Genomic DNA, 14,418 nt, shown 5'->3' on the forward strand with positions numbered 1-14,418 from the left:
GGATCCTCCAAATCCAAACGTGCACCAGGTCGGCCCCAGAGAGCGGACCCCTCAGCCTGAACGGGGCGCCCAGAGCTGGGGGTCCCGGGGGGGGCTCAATGTTACTCCTATCATGGCCAAACTCATTTTGGGAGGAGCTTCTCCTCTGAGCCGGAAAATGAGCAACAGTGACAATAAATCAAGATGATATGACACAACTGTTACTTTGTAATGAGTCCTTTAATGTTTTACATTACTTTGTGAGGTACAATCATTCCTTGTGCTTTTAAATTTGGAGATCCGAGAGAAAACAGCCTTTCTGTTGCAGTGCTCACCTCTAATGGTCACTTCTTTCTTCTGGAGGATTTCTTCCCCTGTGTACATGTTCCTGGCTCGGCAGGCATAGGTGCCCGAGTCTTCCAGGGAAGCGTTCTTGATGACGAGGTGGAGCGTCACGGAGTGCTCTTTCGTGACGGCCGTTTTCTGCTTGCGGATGCTGTGCTGCATGGTTCGGTTATTCACTGTCCGCAGCAAGATCCAGGTAATGTCTCTGTACAAGAACTTGTTAACTGTGCAGGACAGTTTCAGGTCCTCTCCTTCCGTAGGCATTTTTTCCAAGTTAACGTGAAATCCATTGGGCACATCTGGAAAAAAAGAACAAAGGACTTGAGTGCCTAGGAAAATCAATGTCTCATCCTGAGGACATATCTCATTCTAAGACAGTCAAGGATCTTGAGGATTGTTCCTACACAAATTCAGCATCAACATTAAAAGGATGGTATTTATGGTTTTTGTTTTTAAAAGGGGAACGATCAGACATGGCAGGTAGGAACCAGCTCAGTTCGTTCCGTCAGAAGCGAGGCAGGAAATGCAAAATAGGACGTTATTAGGAGGGTACGCTCATTTGCTCAAAATTGCTCTTCAAAGTGGAATGCTTTTTTTTTTTTTTTTTTTACAACTTGGGATGATAACCCATTGCTTTATCATGTGCAGAAGTCCTCCTGGTAAGTGGGCAAAATAGGGAAGGACTCTAAGAGGAGTTTGTACTAGAAACCACAGGTGCTTTGATAGCCAAACTTATTTAAGTTGTGAACAAGTGAGAACAGGAAGTCCCAGGTCTGCTCTAGGAGACTCCAGTTAACACTTTACTCCTAAACTTTGGGCTGACGGCATCCTCCTCCTGCTGCTGGCCCATCGCTCCCCCTGCTCTTTGCTGGCGCCAAGGGGTCCTTGCTCAGGTCCCCTTTTATGGTGACTGCTCTACTCAGACATAAAAGAGCAAGATTTCTTTTTTTTTTTTTTGCGGTACGCGGGCCTCTCACTGTTGTGGCCTCTCCCGTTGCGGAGCACAGGCTCCGGACGCGCAGGCTCAGCGGCCGTGGCTCACGGGCCCAGCCGCTCCGCGGCATGTGGGATCCTCCCGGACCGGGGCACGAACCCGCGTCCCCTGCCTCGGCAGGCGGACTCTCAACCACTGCGCCACCAGGGAAGCCCAAAGAGCAAGATTTCTTCTGAAAATGCGGACAGCTAATCTCGAAGAGTTGCTAGATTGCAAAGTGGGGGCAGAAGGTTTCTAAATCAAATCTGCTCTTAAAAAACATATGAAACATTTTCCTAAAAGGACTGCATCATTGGAAGTCATTTTCTCCAATGTCATTCCCAGGTAACCTTCTTCTCCATCTTCTTGGCGCCTCTAGCCACAGCTCACGAGCTCCCCTCCTCAGCTTTCTTAACCTGGACCATCATTTAGCTTCTGCACTGAGAGTTCCTTAGTCTCCTTTTGGACCATCTCACCAGATGATTTTTAGAATACCATTGGTTGTTACTAGCCCTGAACTGGCCTGCTCTCAAAACCCTCCCATCGCTTGTTACTAGCGGCATATCTGTACTTGAGCAAAGAACTGGGGCCAACATTTCACAAAGAACTTTGAAGATGAAAAGCGCTATGTTATGCTATTATTATTATTATCCTTTGCACACAAAGCTATAAAGAAACCTTTAAACCTTAAGGGGACAATAGTCCAAAATTAGATATCATATCAACTCTTTCCTAAATCTCACTTTGCTTGTTTTTCTGATTTTTCTGGGCTCTGGCTTTATTATAAAGTGTCACGTCTGAAGAAATGCCAAAGTATTTCTTTGGGAGCCGGGGGGTAGCAGTGGTTTACGAAGCTGTCAATGACTGGAGAGAGAGGAGGCCAGTGGAAGTTTTCCTGCTTTTAAAATGAAAACCTAAGAATGTGCCAGAAGAGGCAGAAGCAGCTGACCATAGTTTTTTACATAACAATAAGGTGTCAGAAATAGCCCCTCTAATTCAGCATCTTTTTATACTTGGGACACTTTCCAAGCATGAGGAGTTAAACATTAGCCATCAACTTTTACCCAGATACTAGGGCAGAAGTCTTGTGCACTGGTTGCAATCATATTATTTCTGAAAAGACAGTAGGCTTCCATTTACGAAGTCCCATCCTGGTAGTCAGAACCCAAGTGGGTCCCAAGTAACACCACTGAGATCATGTAGAGAGTTTCTATTTACTTTAGTGATTTGAAACTTCCTGTGGAAATAGCTCACAGGTTTCCTGGTGGAAGATTTTGTTTATCTTTGCCAAGCACCACCAGGAATCTCAAAATAAAATGCATTTAGTGACACTGGGAAACCAGGGAGATAAGGCAGCGCTGTTCCTGTTTCACCCTCAGTAATTGCTAACACACCCAGAGTCATGCTGAGTGCCAACAGAACAGCAAAAACACACACAGAGGAAAAGAAAAGAATCGAATCCGTTTCTCATACGGGGACACTGTTAGGAGGCTGATTTGGTTTATGTTGTCAGATGGTACTTAGAAATGATCTATTTCTCAGTACAGCCCCTGCACTATTCTTTTCTGATCCATGGAAGGTGATAAATAAGATGTCCTAAACTAGGTAATGAATCCAGGGGGATTTTTCCCTTAATTCATGTCGATTTTTTTTTTTTTTTAGCCTGAGTACAAAAACAGACCAAAGAAAGCATTGCCTTCTAACTCTCAAAATGAAAACAAGAAATCTTCCCACACTTAAGCCTCTGTTGCAGATTCAGCCCAGGCTTCAGTAGCACCAACTAACACTCATCCATCCAGCACATAATCACATCCACGGCGTCTTAGGAGATGTGGTGGAGAAGACGCCACCCTTGCTCAGGAGACATCCCACCCAGGGTTAGGTGAAAGGGTAATGTATTTACAGAGGTGCACACCTGGGGGTGGACATCTTGACTTGATTGGATCAAACGTGTGAATTAAGTTCATGAAAGAGACAAGCATAGACATTAAAAGGATGAAAGGTATCTCCTTTGTCAGGTGGAAATAAAGGCTTTACCTCAACTAGAGAACAGAAACAGCATTCTCTAAAAAGAAAGTGAGTGGTGACTAGAAAGTTTGGCTCCTTTCAAATAGATACTATGGACAAGTGAATGGCAGAGTTGGAGTAGAAGCTGTGGAGGATGCTAATGGCCATAGCAAACTGGTTCACATCAGTTCAGAAGGCAGCTCTGTTGTATTTTAGAGAAGGGGCAGCATGATTAAAATGAGGATCAGTACAGATCCAATTCTAGATCTTTTGATTTTGAGCAGTTCAATTTTAGACAGCTCTTTTAAAGCACGACCTGCACTAGGTCGAGTATAAGCATGGAACAAATATACATTCATTTTTCAGAAAATCGTCATGGAAGGTGCAACATTCCTAAAGAATATTTAGTCTCATCTCTAGTGAGGCGAAATCTCATGACAGAGGTTTGAGTAAGAAAAAGAGAAGAGTTGTAGAAGTAATGAATGTAAGTAATCTATGATTACCCATCAAGACTAGAATTTTTCAAAACAGGGAGCAAAGCATTTAGGAGAATTACGTTCCGGGCAAGGGGGACTTGATTGGATGAGTTTGTGCTCAGTTTTAAGATGAAATTTCTGGAGGAAAAATGTCGTGAGCTTCGAGTTAGGTATGTTGGAAATAGAATTCCCATCGCTCCTTTCAATGGATGAGGAAAGGTCTCAAGCACCCCGTGGTTATAAACTGGACGATATGGTGGGAGGCGAAGGGGGACTGCTGCCTGAGTTCCGCAGGTGGTCAGCCGTATCAGCTGGGGCCCTTGCAGCAGCCATGCTGTGCACAGATACAGGCCGGAGCCATGAAGCACTCGGGGGAGGGGTGGGCTGGATGTTGGTGCTGCAGTGAATAATGGGCATCGATGAACCTTCCTGGGACTCGTATGGTGAGGGAAACGAGCAGGGCGTGCCCTCAGTCAGGGCATCCTCTCCCAGTACTCCCTTCAGACCGAGGCAAGGGGGCTCTCTGTTCAGGCTGTACCCCTCCCCACAATGGAGAGAGTCTAGCGGGTGGGGGGGGGCTGCCCACACAGAGCCTATGCTATCCCCACTCTTTATCTTTCGTGGGGGCCCCTGGGGCCCCAGAATTCCCTGTAAAGATGGTCCCAAGTCTGCTTCCAGACTGTCTCAGACCTCTTCCCCCTTCGCTCTGTCTGTCCTCCTGAGGTCAGACTGCTGGGCGGTCTGCACACTGACAGGGCCCAGGGAGACTGTTTGGGGGAGGGGTGGACAGAGTTTGGAGGTGTGGCCTGGGGAGATCATCCCCAGGAGGATAGGGCCCCTTACCGTGAGGGCCGAGCCCGGAGTGGAAGGAGAAGCAGGGTGAGCCGGGGGTGGGCTTCTCCTGCACCGTCAGGCACCGTCACACTCTGTGCAGTCCCGGAACTCTAGGTTTGTGCCTGACTTTCCAGGTCACCGTGAAAGTATCTTTGTCCACCAGAGGCTACAACATATTTCACAGCTTGTTCACGTGATTCAGAACTTGTAAGTGGTTAGACGTATAGTCTGTGGGCCTCTGTTGGTCTTCTCGCCTCGATTCTGAAAATGCCAGGGCCAGCCTGTCCTCTTCTTTCTATGGATTCTTTGTACCCACAGGACTACCTCAAGTCCCGCTTCCTTCTCAGAGGCTTAGAGCAACACTCTACAATACAGGGCTACCTGTGGCTACTGAGCCTTGAAAGTATGGTCAGTGTGACTGAACTGAATTTCATCCAGTTAGTTTTATCTTATTTCAACCCTGATTTTTAAAACCGAAGGGATGTAATATTTTAAAAAATACTGATGATGTGTTAAAATGATAACATGGGATCTGTTAGGTGAAATAAAATGAATTTCACCTTTTTCTTTTTACTTTAAAAAAAATGGTCACTAGAAAATGTTAAATTATGTATGTGGCTGACATACTTTTATTGGTGGAATTGGCTTGGCATTGGCTAGCATCTGTCACGTTACTTCTGCTCATTCCTTTTGATACTAGGATACAGGTAACATTTCTTCTTTGTGTCCACAGCGTTCAAACCGTCTTCCTAGAAAGACAGGGCCTCCTTGCTATCTCTTTGAATGCTCAACACAGAGTTGAACTGTCCTGTTTAATAGTTGGTGCTCATTAAACTTGTACAAACGTATTGAATGTTAAGAATAGAACAGGAAAGGCTCACTCTTTTGTACTCTAAAATCACAGAGACAGTGGCCTTGTTGCCCCCCAGATATAAAGGACAACACAAACCTTTGGACTTAATTAGTCTAAATCATCTGAGGTTGATTAAAGAAAGAATCAGTCTGTGTGAAACTGCTCTCTGAATCCTTCTCTAAATAAAGGGCTTTTCCTATTTGGAATGAACGCAAAGATGATTTTATCTCCGCTTCTCGAATATTGAGGGTATAGGGACTGACTTGGTTTTCAGAGGCTCTCCCGTGTGCCCCTCCACCTCTCTCAACCGCATTTCCTCATCTGGAAAATGCAGGGCTATCATGTCGAATTATAGCCCCTAGAAGTCTCTTCTGGCTCTGACATTCTGTGAGCACCTACCCACGGATCTCTCCCCTGGTACAGCTTCTCTGAGGGTCAGCTAACGTGCCAGAAGGCTCCCTGTGACCTGGCAACCCATACTTCTCATGCAATTGGACATACCTATTTCTTTCTGGAGAACTCAAGGCAACTGCCACAGCCTGCCCCAGGCAGTGCGAAGTTTCCAGAGAGTTGGCCAACTGCCCAGGTTTTTTCAGAATATTGGGGGAGTGTGGAGCCAGGCAATTGTTTTTATACTTTGAGCTACTTCCTTCCTTCCTGTACCCATGGAGGGACGTAGGGAGTGCCATTTGTGTCCCTTGGAAGTTATAAGATTTGCAGACACCATCATATTTAAGGTTAAAAATTCTGAAATGCTACCAAAAAAACAGCACACTAAGAATGATCAACCAAGCTCAGCTTCAGATTTCTTTAGGAGAGCCTCGTGTGCCAAAAAGCTGAAATTCAGTTGTGAAACATTTGCTGTACAGCAGAAATTAACACAACACTGTAAATCAACGATAACATCAATTTAAAAAAAAGTTGTGAAACAGTTCGCCTCTTGGGTTACAAAGATGTCATCCCATGTATTAGAATTGGTTTCCTTGACTGTTACTGAACACCCACTGTGTGCCAGGCCCTGTGCTGGGGACTCTAGGGTGTTCAAAAAGGAACACGACAAGATCCCAGATTCACAATCAAGCCCAGGAAAGAGACGCAGACAAACAGCTCTAAAAGGGAATTCAGGGAAATAACCCTTCAGGAGACCCAATGACCCCATGATGCTGTGGAAAACTATTCCTGAGAGCAAGGATGAAGGTACTCAAAGCTGGACAGGTCTATGGAATGTTTTTTTAAAAAATAAAAGTCACTCAAGTGCACTCAAAGCACAAAAGACTGCAAGAGAGACTTGAGGTCCCTGGGCTGTCTTCGTGAATATAGGACACGTGGCTTACCTGTGATGTAAAAGTTTATGTTTCTTTCCACAGTCCCTACTTTATTGGCAGCCATGCAACTGTAGATTCCAGAAATTCTAGAGTCGGCCACAGCCAAGGTGCTAGCCGTCTGCAAAAGAAAAGGCAACTTCAGCGACAGGAGGAAGAGCCACTGGACACCCCCTGAGATATTTCTGAGGGGGACATGATCCGGCTATTCCATTGCCTCAACAGAGGTAGAACTGCACACGTGGTGGTTACCAGAAACTCTCCCCTCGCCGAGCCCTCAGCAAGAATGGAAAAACAACAGGAAAGCAGGTCCTCAGGAGACCGGGGGCTATGACATCCGACTCATATGAGGGCTTCAGGCTTATTTATCTCGTGCTGCTGGCGTAACAATTACAGACCCGAAGCCCAGATGCGGGACAGCACGTCCTACCCTATGAGGTGGTCAGGGCCACGCCAACGAGAGGGGGAGGTCCAGGCCTTCCCTTTTGTTTGGATGACCTGTGATCACGAACGCCACTTGGTCACAGGAGCCTTCTTTGCCGTCTGGTTCTGTAAGCGGTGTGTTAAGGGAGCACAGACAGAGGAGAAAGGCTGCTGAACCATTTCTTTTCTGGGCCGCGGCACTGCAGCCCTAATGACGCAGAGGGAGGGGCGGAAACTCCCTGAGGCTCTCGCGGGTGTTTGTAAATTACTTAATTTCTCAGGCTGTCAATCCCTCCTCTAGAAAATGAAGATATAAATCATGGATTCACACGGCAACGTCGCTTCTCTAGGGTTTAGTGCTGCTCTTGGGCAGATGAGCCCATAACGAGGCAGGAGGAGTCAAAGCTATGTGAACTTGAAAGCACTTTCCAAACTATGATGTTGCGAAAAGTAATGTCTCAAAAAAAAAAAAAGAACCACAAATTTATACAGCTTAAAGATTTGCATGGCTGTCTTCTTTTAAAGATAAAAATTAGCAGTATGAAATGAATTGTTGAGAATTTTAAAATTTAACCCAACCTTTCAAAAAAGTAATGCATGCTATACATGAAAAAAAAAATGAAACAGCTAGTAAGTTTTTCATATTTAAAATTACAAAAAAGGTTGATCCAGTTACTTATAAATCGTTGCAGCCTATCTCCTAGGACACAAAGAACTGGTCATAAGCCCTGAAATTGTAGAGGCTGTGCTGATGCTTCCAGACTAATGGGGTGTCCTGGCTGGAGGAGAACGATCCGGTCACTTACAGGTTAACGTGATACATACAGAGAGGCTGAACTGTGACAGCGGGCTTTCTAAGATAGTAACACAAATTCTACAAAGGGTCCTAACATTTTTCTAAGTTGCTAAGTTATGCGGTAGGCACTTTACTCGTATTCTCATATCCCTTACGAGAAATGAAAGTATGTCTGTCTTTACAGATCAGGAAGCCTAAAAAATATATTCGTAGTTTTTTTAGCCAGCAACTTCATTGCTCCAAATTCTCTGTAATTTCCACTACGGTACAGTTGATATTTCATGATACCTTTTCTGTTTGTTAGATCTGTTTAATTACATGTACCCACATACCCTCTGTGTATTACTGGAATTCTGGGAAATGAGTGTCTGCGATTCGTGGCATTTTCATCCAATGTAGCAGATACTGATTATTTGTTAAGGCATCACCCAGACGTTGTAAAGGGGACGGAGGGGAGTATGACACGACCCTTATTCTTAACGTGAAGTACTACTTCTAGGTCACAGGAAAGAATTTCCCTACTTGAAGCCCAAGTATATATTATTCTCTCTCTTACAGAGAAAGACTCTCACCAAAGCAAATAACCAGTGGAGAGAGCTCAGGTGTCTCTTTCTCTATTTTGATTACTAATCATTACAGGAGGCGGGGAATACAAAAATTCTGGATGGCTGTTTAATTATTGCACCCACCACTTCAGAGTTGTGGAGGAAAAAGTAGCTAGAAGAGAAGCTTGTAGGTGACAGGTGGAAGGACAAGAGAGATCACCAAGTGAGACTCTGACTCCTGGAATTTTCTCAGGAGACGAGCTCAGGTGCCTGAAAGCAGCATGAACAGGGTCAGAAGAGGAGCAGTCGTGGAGACCTCACAGCCCCTCTGCTGTTTGCCTCTCAGCTCAAGCACAGCTTTCCTTACGAAGTTAGCGCTCAGTGTTTATCCTAAAGGGCCTCAGCAGAGCCTTATTTAGATTCTCAGATGTATTGCTGCTCAATAAGTACGTGAACAACTCATTTCTGTTTGGCTTGAACATCTGAAATGATGAACAATGATGACCTGAAAGGTGCATCTGGATTTCTTTTAAAATTATTTTGATTTCACTGAGAGCGGGGCAACTGAGAACCAGAACTGGGTTTCGTGCCAAGGGCAATCAATTCAGATGTGCGCATTCGCCATATTTAGGGCCTGTGCAGGCAACCAGGGGAGGGCTGTAGCCATTTTACAACACTGCGAAAACAGATAGCTCAGGATTTCTGTATAATCAGAATAAAACTGAGGTCCACAGAAGTGAAGTGAATCCAGGCCACACGAACCATGGAGATAACAGATGCATCTGAATCTCTTCTTTTGCCTGAATGACCTCTTCCAAGACTGACACCTTACCCCCAGTAGAGCCTGCCCCAGAACTCACCTCTCCAAAGTTTCTATTAAAATTGAACTAGAAAATGACATTGATGGGAGCTTACATTATTTCTTTGTTTCTGGGTACCTCTATGTTACCCTTGCTGTGCGCCAGTGTGTGAGGCAGTACCTCATTTAATTAATCCTCCCCGGAGCCCAGTGACGTGGGTGTATTACTTGTTCTACACAAGAGGCAACTGAGGTTTTAAACTGATTCACTCAAAGATCCATGGTACCACAGACAGCCCCGAGCAACGATTATGCCCAGGTCTGTCTGACACCAGTGCCTGTGCTCTTAATCTACACGAAATTGCTGCTTGCCGCCTTCAAACCCTTTAAATCTAATAGTACAGATCTATCGGTAGAGTTGTCTCTGCCTTGAGTCGGGATTTTCTCTCGAGAATACCTCCTTTAATGAGCAGACATGGTCACGACAAGCTCAATGCTACTGTGTACAGAAATCCTGTTTTTTTAGTATTTTATACAAGTTGCAAGCTGATACAGTGTTACATGGTTTGAAAATATGATTGATAATGGACAAGTTATAATTAGAGAAGAACGTTTTAAAATAAGATGGAACCTACGTCCTGTGAGCAACGTTATTCAAAATGATCTGATTTCTAGAGGACTTTTATTTTTCTAGAGTATATTTTTAAGCTATAAATTAAAATATTTTCATGAAAAAACTATGACACTTGTATGAACTATAGAGTCAGAAAAGGGAGGTCAAGTGTGAGCTGGAGGTGGGTGTAGTTTGGACACAAGAGAACTTCTCACAGGACAGGAGTCTCTTGGGTTAAGGGGACAGATGTGATCCCCGGCGGTCATGACCAAATACTATTGTTTCAAGAGGGAAAAAATGGAAATAACGTAACAGTTGGAACAGCAAATATCAACTTAGCACTTGAAAAGAGAAAGTATTTCAAACTCAAGAAGTTGAGTTGTAGCATATGTTTGAAATTATCATCATATATTTTATAAGGTACACCAAAAGAAATTCCCAAGGCTGTCTGCTTGTATCCATTCTAGAATTAGTTTCCATTTGCCACAGTTTTTTTTAGTTCTGAACCCACACTTTGGGTGCCTCTGTTTTCCCTGCGAGGACCTCAAGGATTAAGATATTAGAAACAGACCCTTCAAATCCGTTCTCTGGGTTCTTCTGTATGACCCAGGAACGCTGGTGAACACTGTCGTCAGGTACTGTAAATTTGGAAGTTATTCATTCTCCTTCCTTCCTTCCCTTTCGCTAAGCGTTAGTGATTCACTACTGGAATGTGGTTTGAACCTCATGGAACAGAATGGATGGGATGATGTGTAATTCAGCCTAATTTCCAGCACCTGCCTTTAAAAAAGACCTATATATGGATTTTATTCTCGGATGTTTCTATTACAGTTTCCTTTGAAGTGTTTCAGGGAGAAATAAAAGCAGATATGTAAAGGTCAGGGAAGAATCTAAAATGATCCTGGGGTGGTGCATTTGAGCCAACTGATGGGAAGTAGAACGTGAGAAGGTAGACAAGGTCGGGGAGTGGGTGGGAGAGCGGAACCCAGGCTGCACTCCCGGGATGAGGCATTCATGCTTCGGTCATGGACGTGTCTTTTACGGCACACACATTTCTCAATGAAACCTCAAAACGATTTCAATGGAGACGCTGCTAAGATGTTACATTGTCATGATCCTCCAGCCTCACAGAATTAATGCTGTGAAACGCATTTCCTGTGTAATTTTTCCTAACACAGGGCTCCTTCTACTTCCTGCCCCAAGTCTACAAAGTCTGGCAAACCCACTGAAACCATACCAGAGCTCCATGTTTGCCGTTAGCAACTCCAATTGATGACTTCACTTCTCACAGATCTGGGCCAAAACCTGGCCATAAGGAGACTGAATTTTATTGTCTCGTGCACCCTTCCTTGGGTTAAACAAAACAAAACACAACAGGGGGGTGGGGCACGGGGGGAAGCAAGTCCCTGAAAGGCAGCAGGTGCTCGAGCAGGACCTCGCTCCACTGATGGCTGGAGCAGGGTCCCGGGCATGCCGACTATATGACTGGGGAAGAGCATCTGTGTGCTCTAAGCTGGGACTTTCATTTGCTTTCTTTACTTGAACAGAAAAGAAAAGCAGTTTTAATTGTAAAGGAAATAACAATGCAAAGAATTCTGAGATGGCAAAACTTCCGTCTGTCATCTGAAAGACGTTTTTCACACACAAAGATATATTAATAGATGCTAAAAGCAAAATTAGTAAAGTCTTCTAAATTTAGGACATGAAATTAATAACTCAAAGTCTAATTTGTTACAGTCACTACTAGGATATGTGTGTGTGTGTGTATACACACACTTCGTATAGAAGGAGTATTAAAGGTTTTTCAACACAATTGTTTAATAACTAGTCTTTACTGCATATGTTCACAATCAATTTGGGGGATTGCATTAGGGAATATAAGACAATCATCTTGATAACAGGCAAACGAGACAGGTCATGTGTTAGGAGCTCCATTTTTTGGAGGAGAGAACTCAGGTTCAGAGAGGTGAACTGATTTGCACGTGGTTACACACAGTAGAAAGGGCAGACCTTAACCCATGCTCTGCAGGTTGGATGGCCAAAGGGCCAATTGTGTCTGGGGGGTCTCTGTTTAAAAACCTGGTGTAACTACAGAATTACAAGACAATAAATTTGTTTCAATCACACATGGAAAAAATCAGGGAAGATTCTTTATCTCACCCAGGTTTTGTCATGGAGGCAGGTAGCTACTTCATGGTTCAGGCTAATCAGAAACATAACCTAGCTTTTTCATTTTCTATTTTCTGTCGTATGTTTTTTTGTGGCTAGAATACCACAAACCGGACTAGAAGTTCTTTGGAATTAAGCTCATAAATTCGTGTTTTAATATCCAGCAGTTAACAGTACAAGCATCTGATAGGGTCAGGGAAAGGCAAAATGAATCGGCACGGTCAAGGGCATCTTGAAATTACCTAGTACTTTGTGACAACTAACTTGCTTTCTACTCTGAGGCAATTTGCTTTTTTTTTCAAAAATGTAGTGTCACTCAAACTTTCGAGTTTACAGAGTGTTCTCTTTTCTAAGTATTTCATTAAACTGCTGTCTCATCAATAGCTACACATCTTGGAATGTTTTAAACTACAGTTTGTTTGCATTTGAGAAAAAGAACTGTAAGCCACCCACACCTTACTGCAGTGGTTAGAAAAACTTTTCCTGAATCCTTGACAAGTGATCGCTGATATTATCGTGCAAGCCATCACCATCTTAACTAATTTCTGTATTGGCTTAGTTGGCAGAGCCCTGGGTTTTGGCAATGAAGACTTGGGTTTGAGCTTCTCACGTGCCACTTTTAAGTTGCGTGACTTGGAGTTAGTCATCTTATCACCTCAGTTTTTCTTATCTTTAAAATGGAGATAGCCACTCTGGCCCACCAAAGAATGATGTTGACATAAGCGTATGTCCAAAAGTTTTCCATCAGGAAGAATTCAGATGTTATTTGTTATTATGAAGTCCTATGCGGAGAATGATGCCATCTATTTTGTTGCTTTCAAATGCAAATATAGCTGAACAGATAAATAAGCATGACCACACTTAAGGAGATAACACCCATATTAACAGACTACTCCAAATCAAGATATGCATGTAGAAGTAGATATTCTAGCAAGGGGTGATTTGATATGGGTTTTTTCCCCCCCTTCTTAAAGCATCACTACCCCTGTGCCTGATAATAGCAGATTTTGGAGCTGCATTTTTCACTGATTCGACAGAGAAGAAAACCACCAGGTCTGAGATCTGCTCAGACACAGGTATCAGCTAGTGTTGAGGTTAAGGGAGTGGAGAAAATATGTCCAAGAGCAGAAAAGACGCTCCTAGACCCTGACTAGGTCAGGGAAACTTTTTTAAACTGAGCATAACTGACAACATTATATTAGCTTCAACATTTGTATGTATTGCAAAATGATCACTACACTATGTCTAGTTAACACCCATCACCACACGTAGTACAAAGGTTTTTCTTTCTTGTGATGGGAATTTTTAAGATCTAGTCTCTTAGCAACTTTTAAGTGTGCAATTCAGCAGTATTAACTATCGTCGCAGTGCTGTATATGGCGTCCCAATGGCTTATCTATATGTTATAGGAATTGGAAGTTTGTACCTCTTAACCCCCCTCATCCATCTTGCCTACCTCCTGCCTCTGGCAACCACCAATCTATGAGCTTGTTTTCTTGTTTATTTGTTTTCGTCCACATATATGTGAGATCACACAGTATCTGTCTTTCTCTGTCGGACTTATTTCATTTAGCATAATGCCCTTAAGGTCTGTCCATGTTGTCACAAATGGCAAGCTTTCCTTCTTTTTTATGGCTGAATAATATTCCACTGCGTATACAGACCACATTTTCTGCATCCATTCATCTGTCGATGGACACCTAGGTTGTTTCCATATCTTGGCTGTTGTGAATAATACTGCAGTGAACACAGGGGTACCTATATCTTTTGAGTTAGTGTTTTTGTCTTCTTCAGACAAATACCCAGAAGTGGAATTGCTGAATCATATGGTAGTTATATTTTTAATTTTTAAAGGAACCCCCACACTGCTTTCCATAGTGGCTGCACCAATTATATCCCCACCAATAGCGCACAAGGGGGTCTGCACACCCTCACCAACATTTGTTATTTCTTGTCTTTCTCACAATAGCCATTCTGACAGGTGTGAGGTGATATCTCATGGTGGTTCTGATTTGCCTTTCTTCAGTCAGGGAATCCGATACACTGTGTGTGTTTGTACACCCCAACTTAGGCTTCGCCCGTGCGAAAACAGAGGGGAAAACAAGATATTTTGTGAAATGGAAACATTCCATTTTAGCCTAAAGTTTTGTGCTAGCTTTTGCTTACTGACCTCTCCCTTTATTTATGTCAGAGGTTCTCAGTTCTGGTTATGCTAGAATCTCCCAGGGAGCTTCTTCTGTGAACCCTGGGCTCCACGCTAAGGATTCACATGTAATTATAATTG

General features: G+C 43.6%; 1 protein-coding gene across 1 annotated transcript in view; it reads right to left on the reverse strand.

Moving 5' to 3' along the window:
• FLT1 (fms related receptor tyrosine kinase 1) overlaps positions 1-14,418 on the reverse strand; it is a 173,145-nt gene that overhangs the window by 75,362 nt on the left and 83,365 nt on the right. The window contains exons 12-13 of the mRNA XM_030882597.2: positions 6,802-6,910; positions 315-623 (exon numbers count right to left, since the gene is read on the reverse strand). Of these exons, the coding sequence (XP_030738457.1) occupies positions 315-623; positions 6,802-6,910 (418 nt within the window). The remainder of the gene's footprint in view (positions 1-314; positions 624-6,801; positions 6,911-14,418) is intronic.

This window comes from Globicephala melas, chromosome 18, assembly GCF_963455315.2.
Source record: "Globicephala melas chromosome 18, mGloMel1.2, whole genome shotgun sequence".
Classification (NCBI taxonomy): domain Eukaryota; kingdom Metazoa; phylum Chordata; class Mammalia; order Artiodactyla; family Delphinidae; genus Globicephala; species Globicephala melas.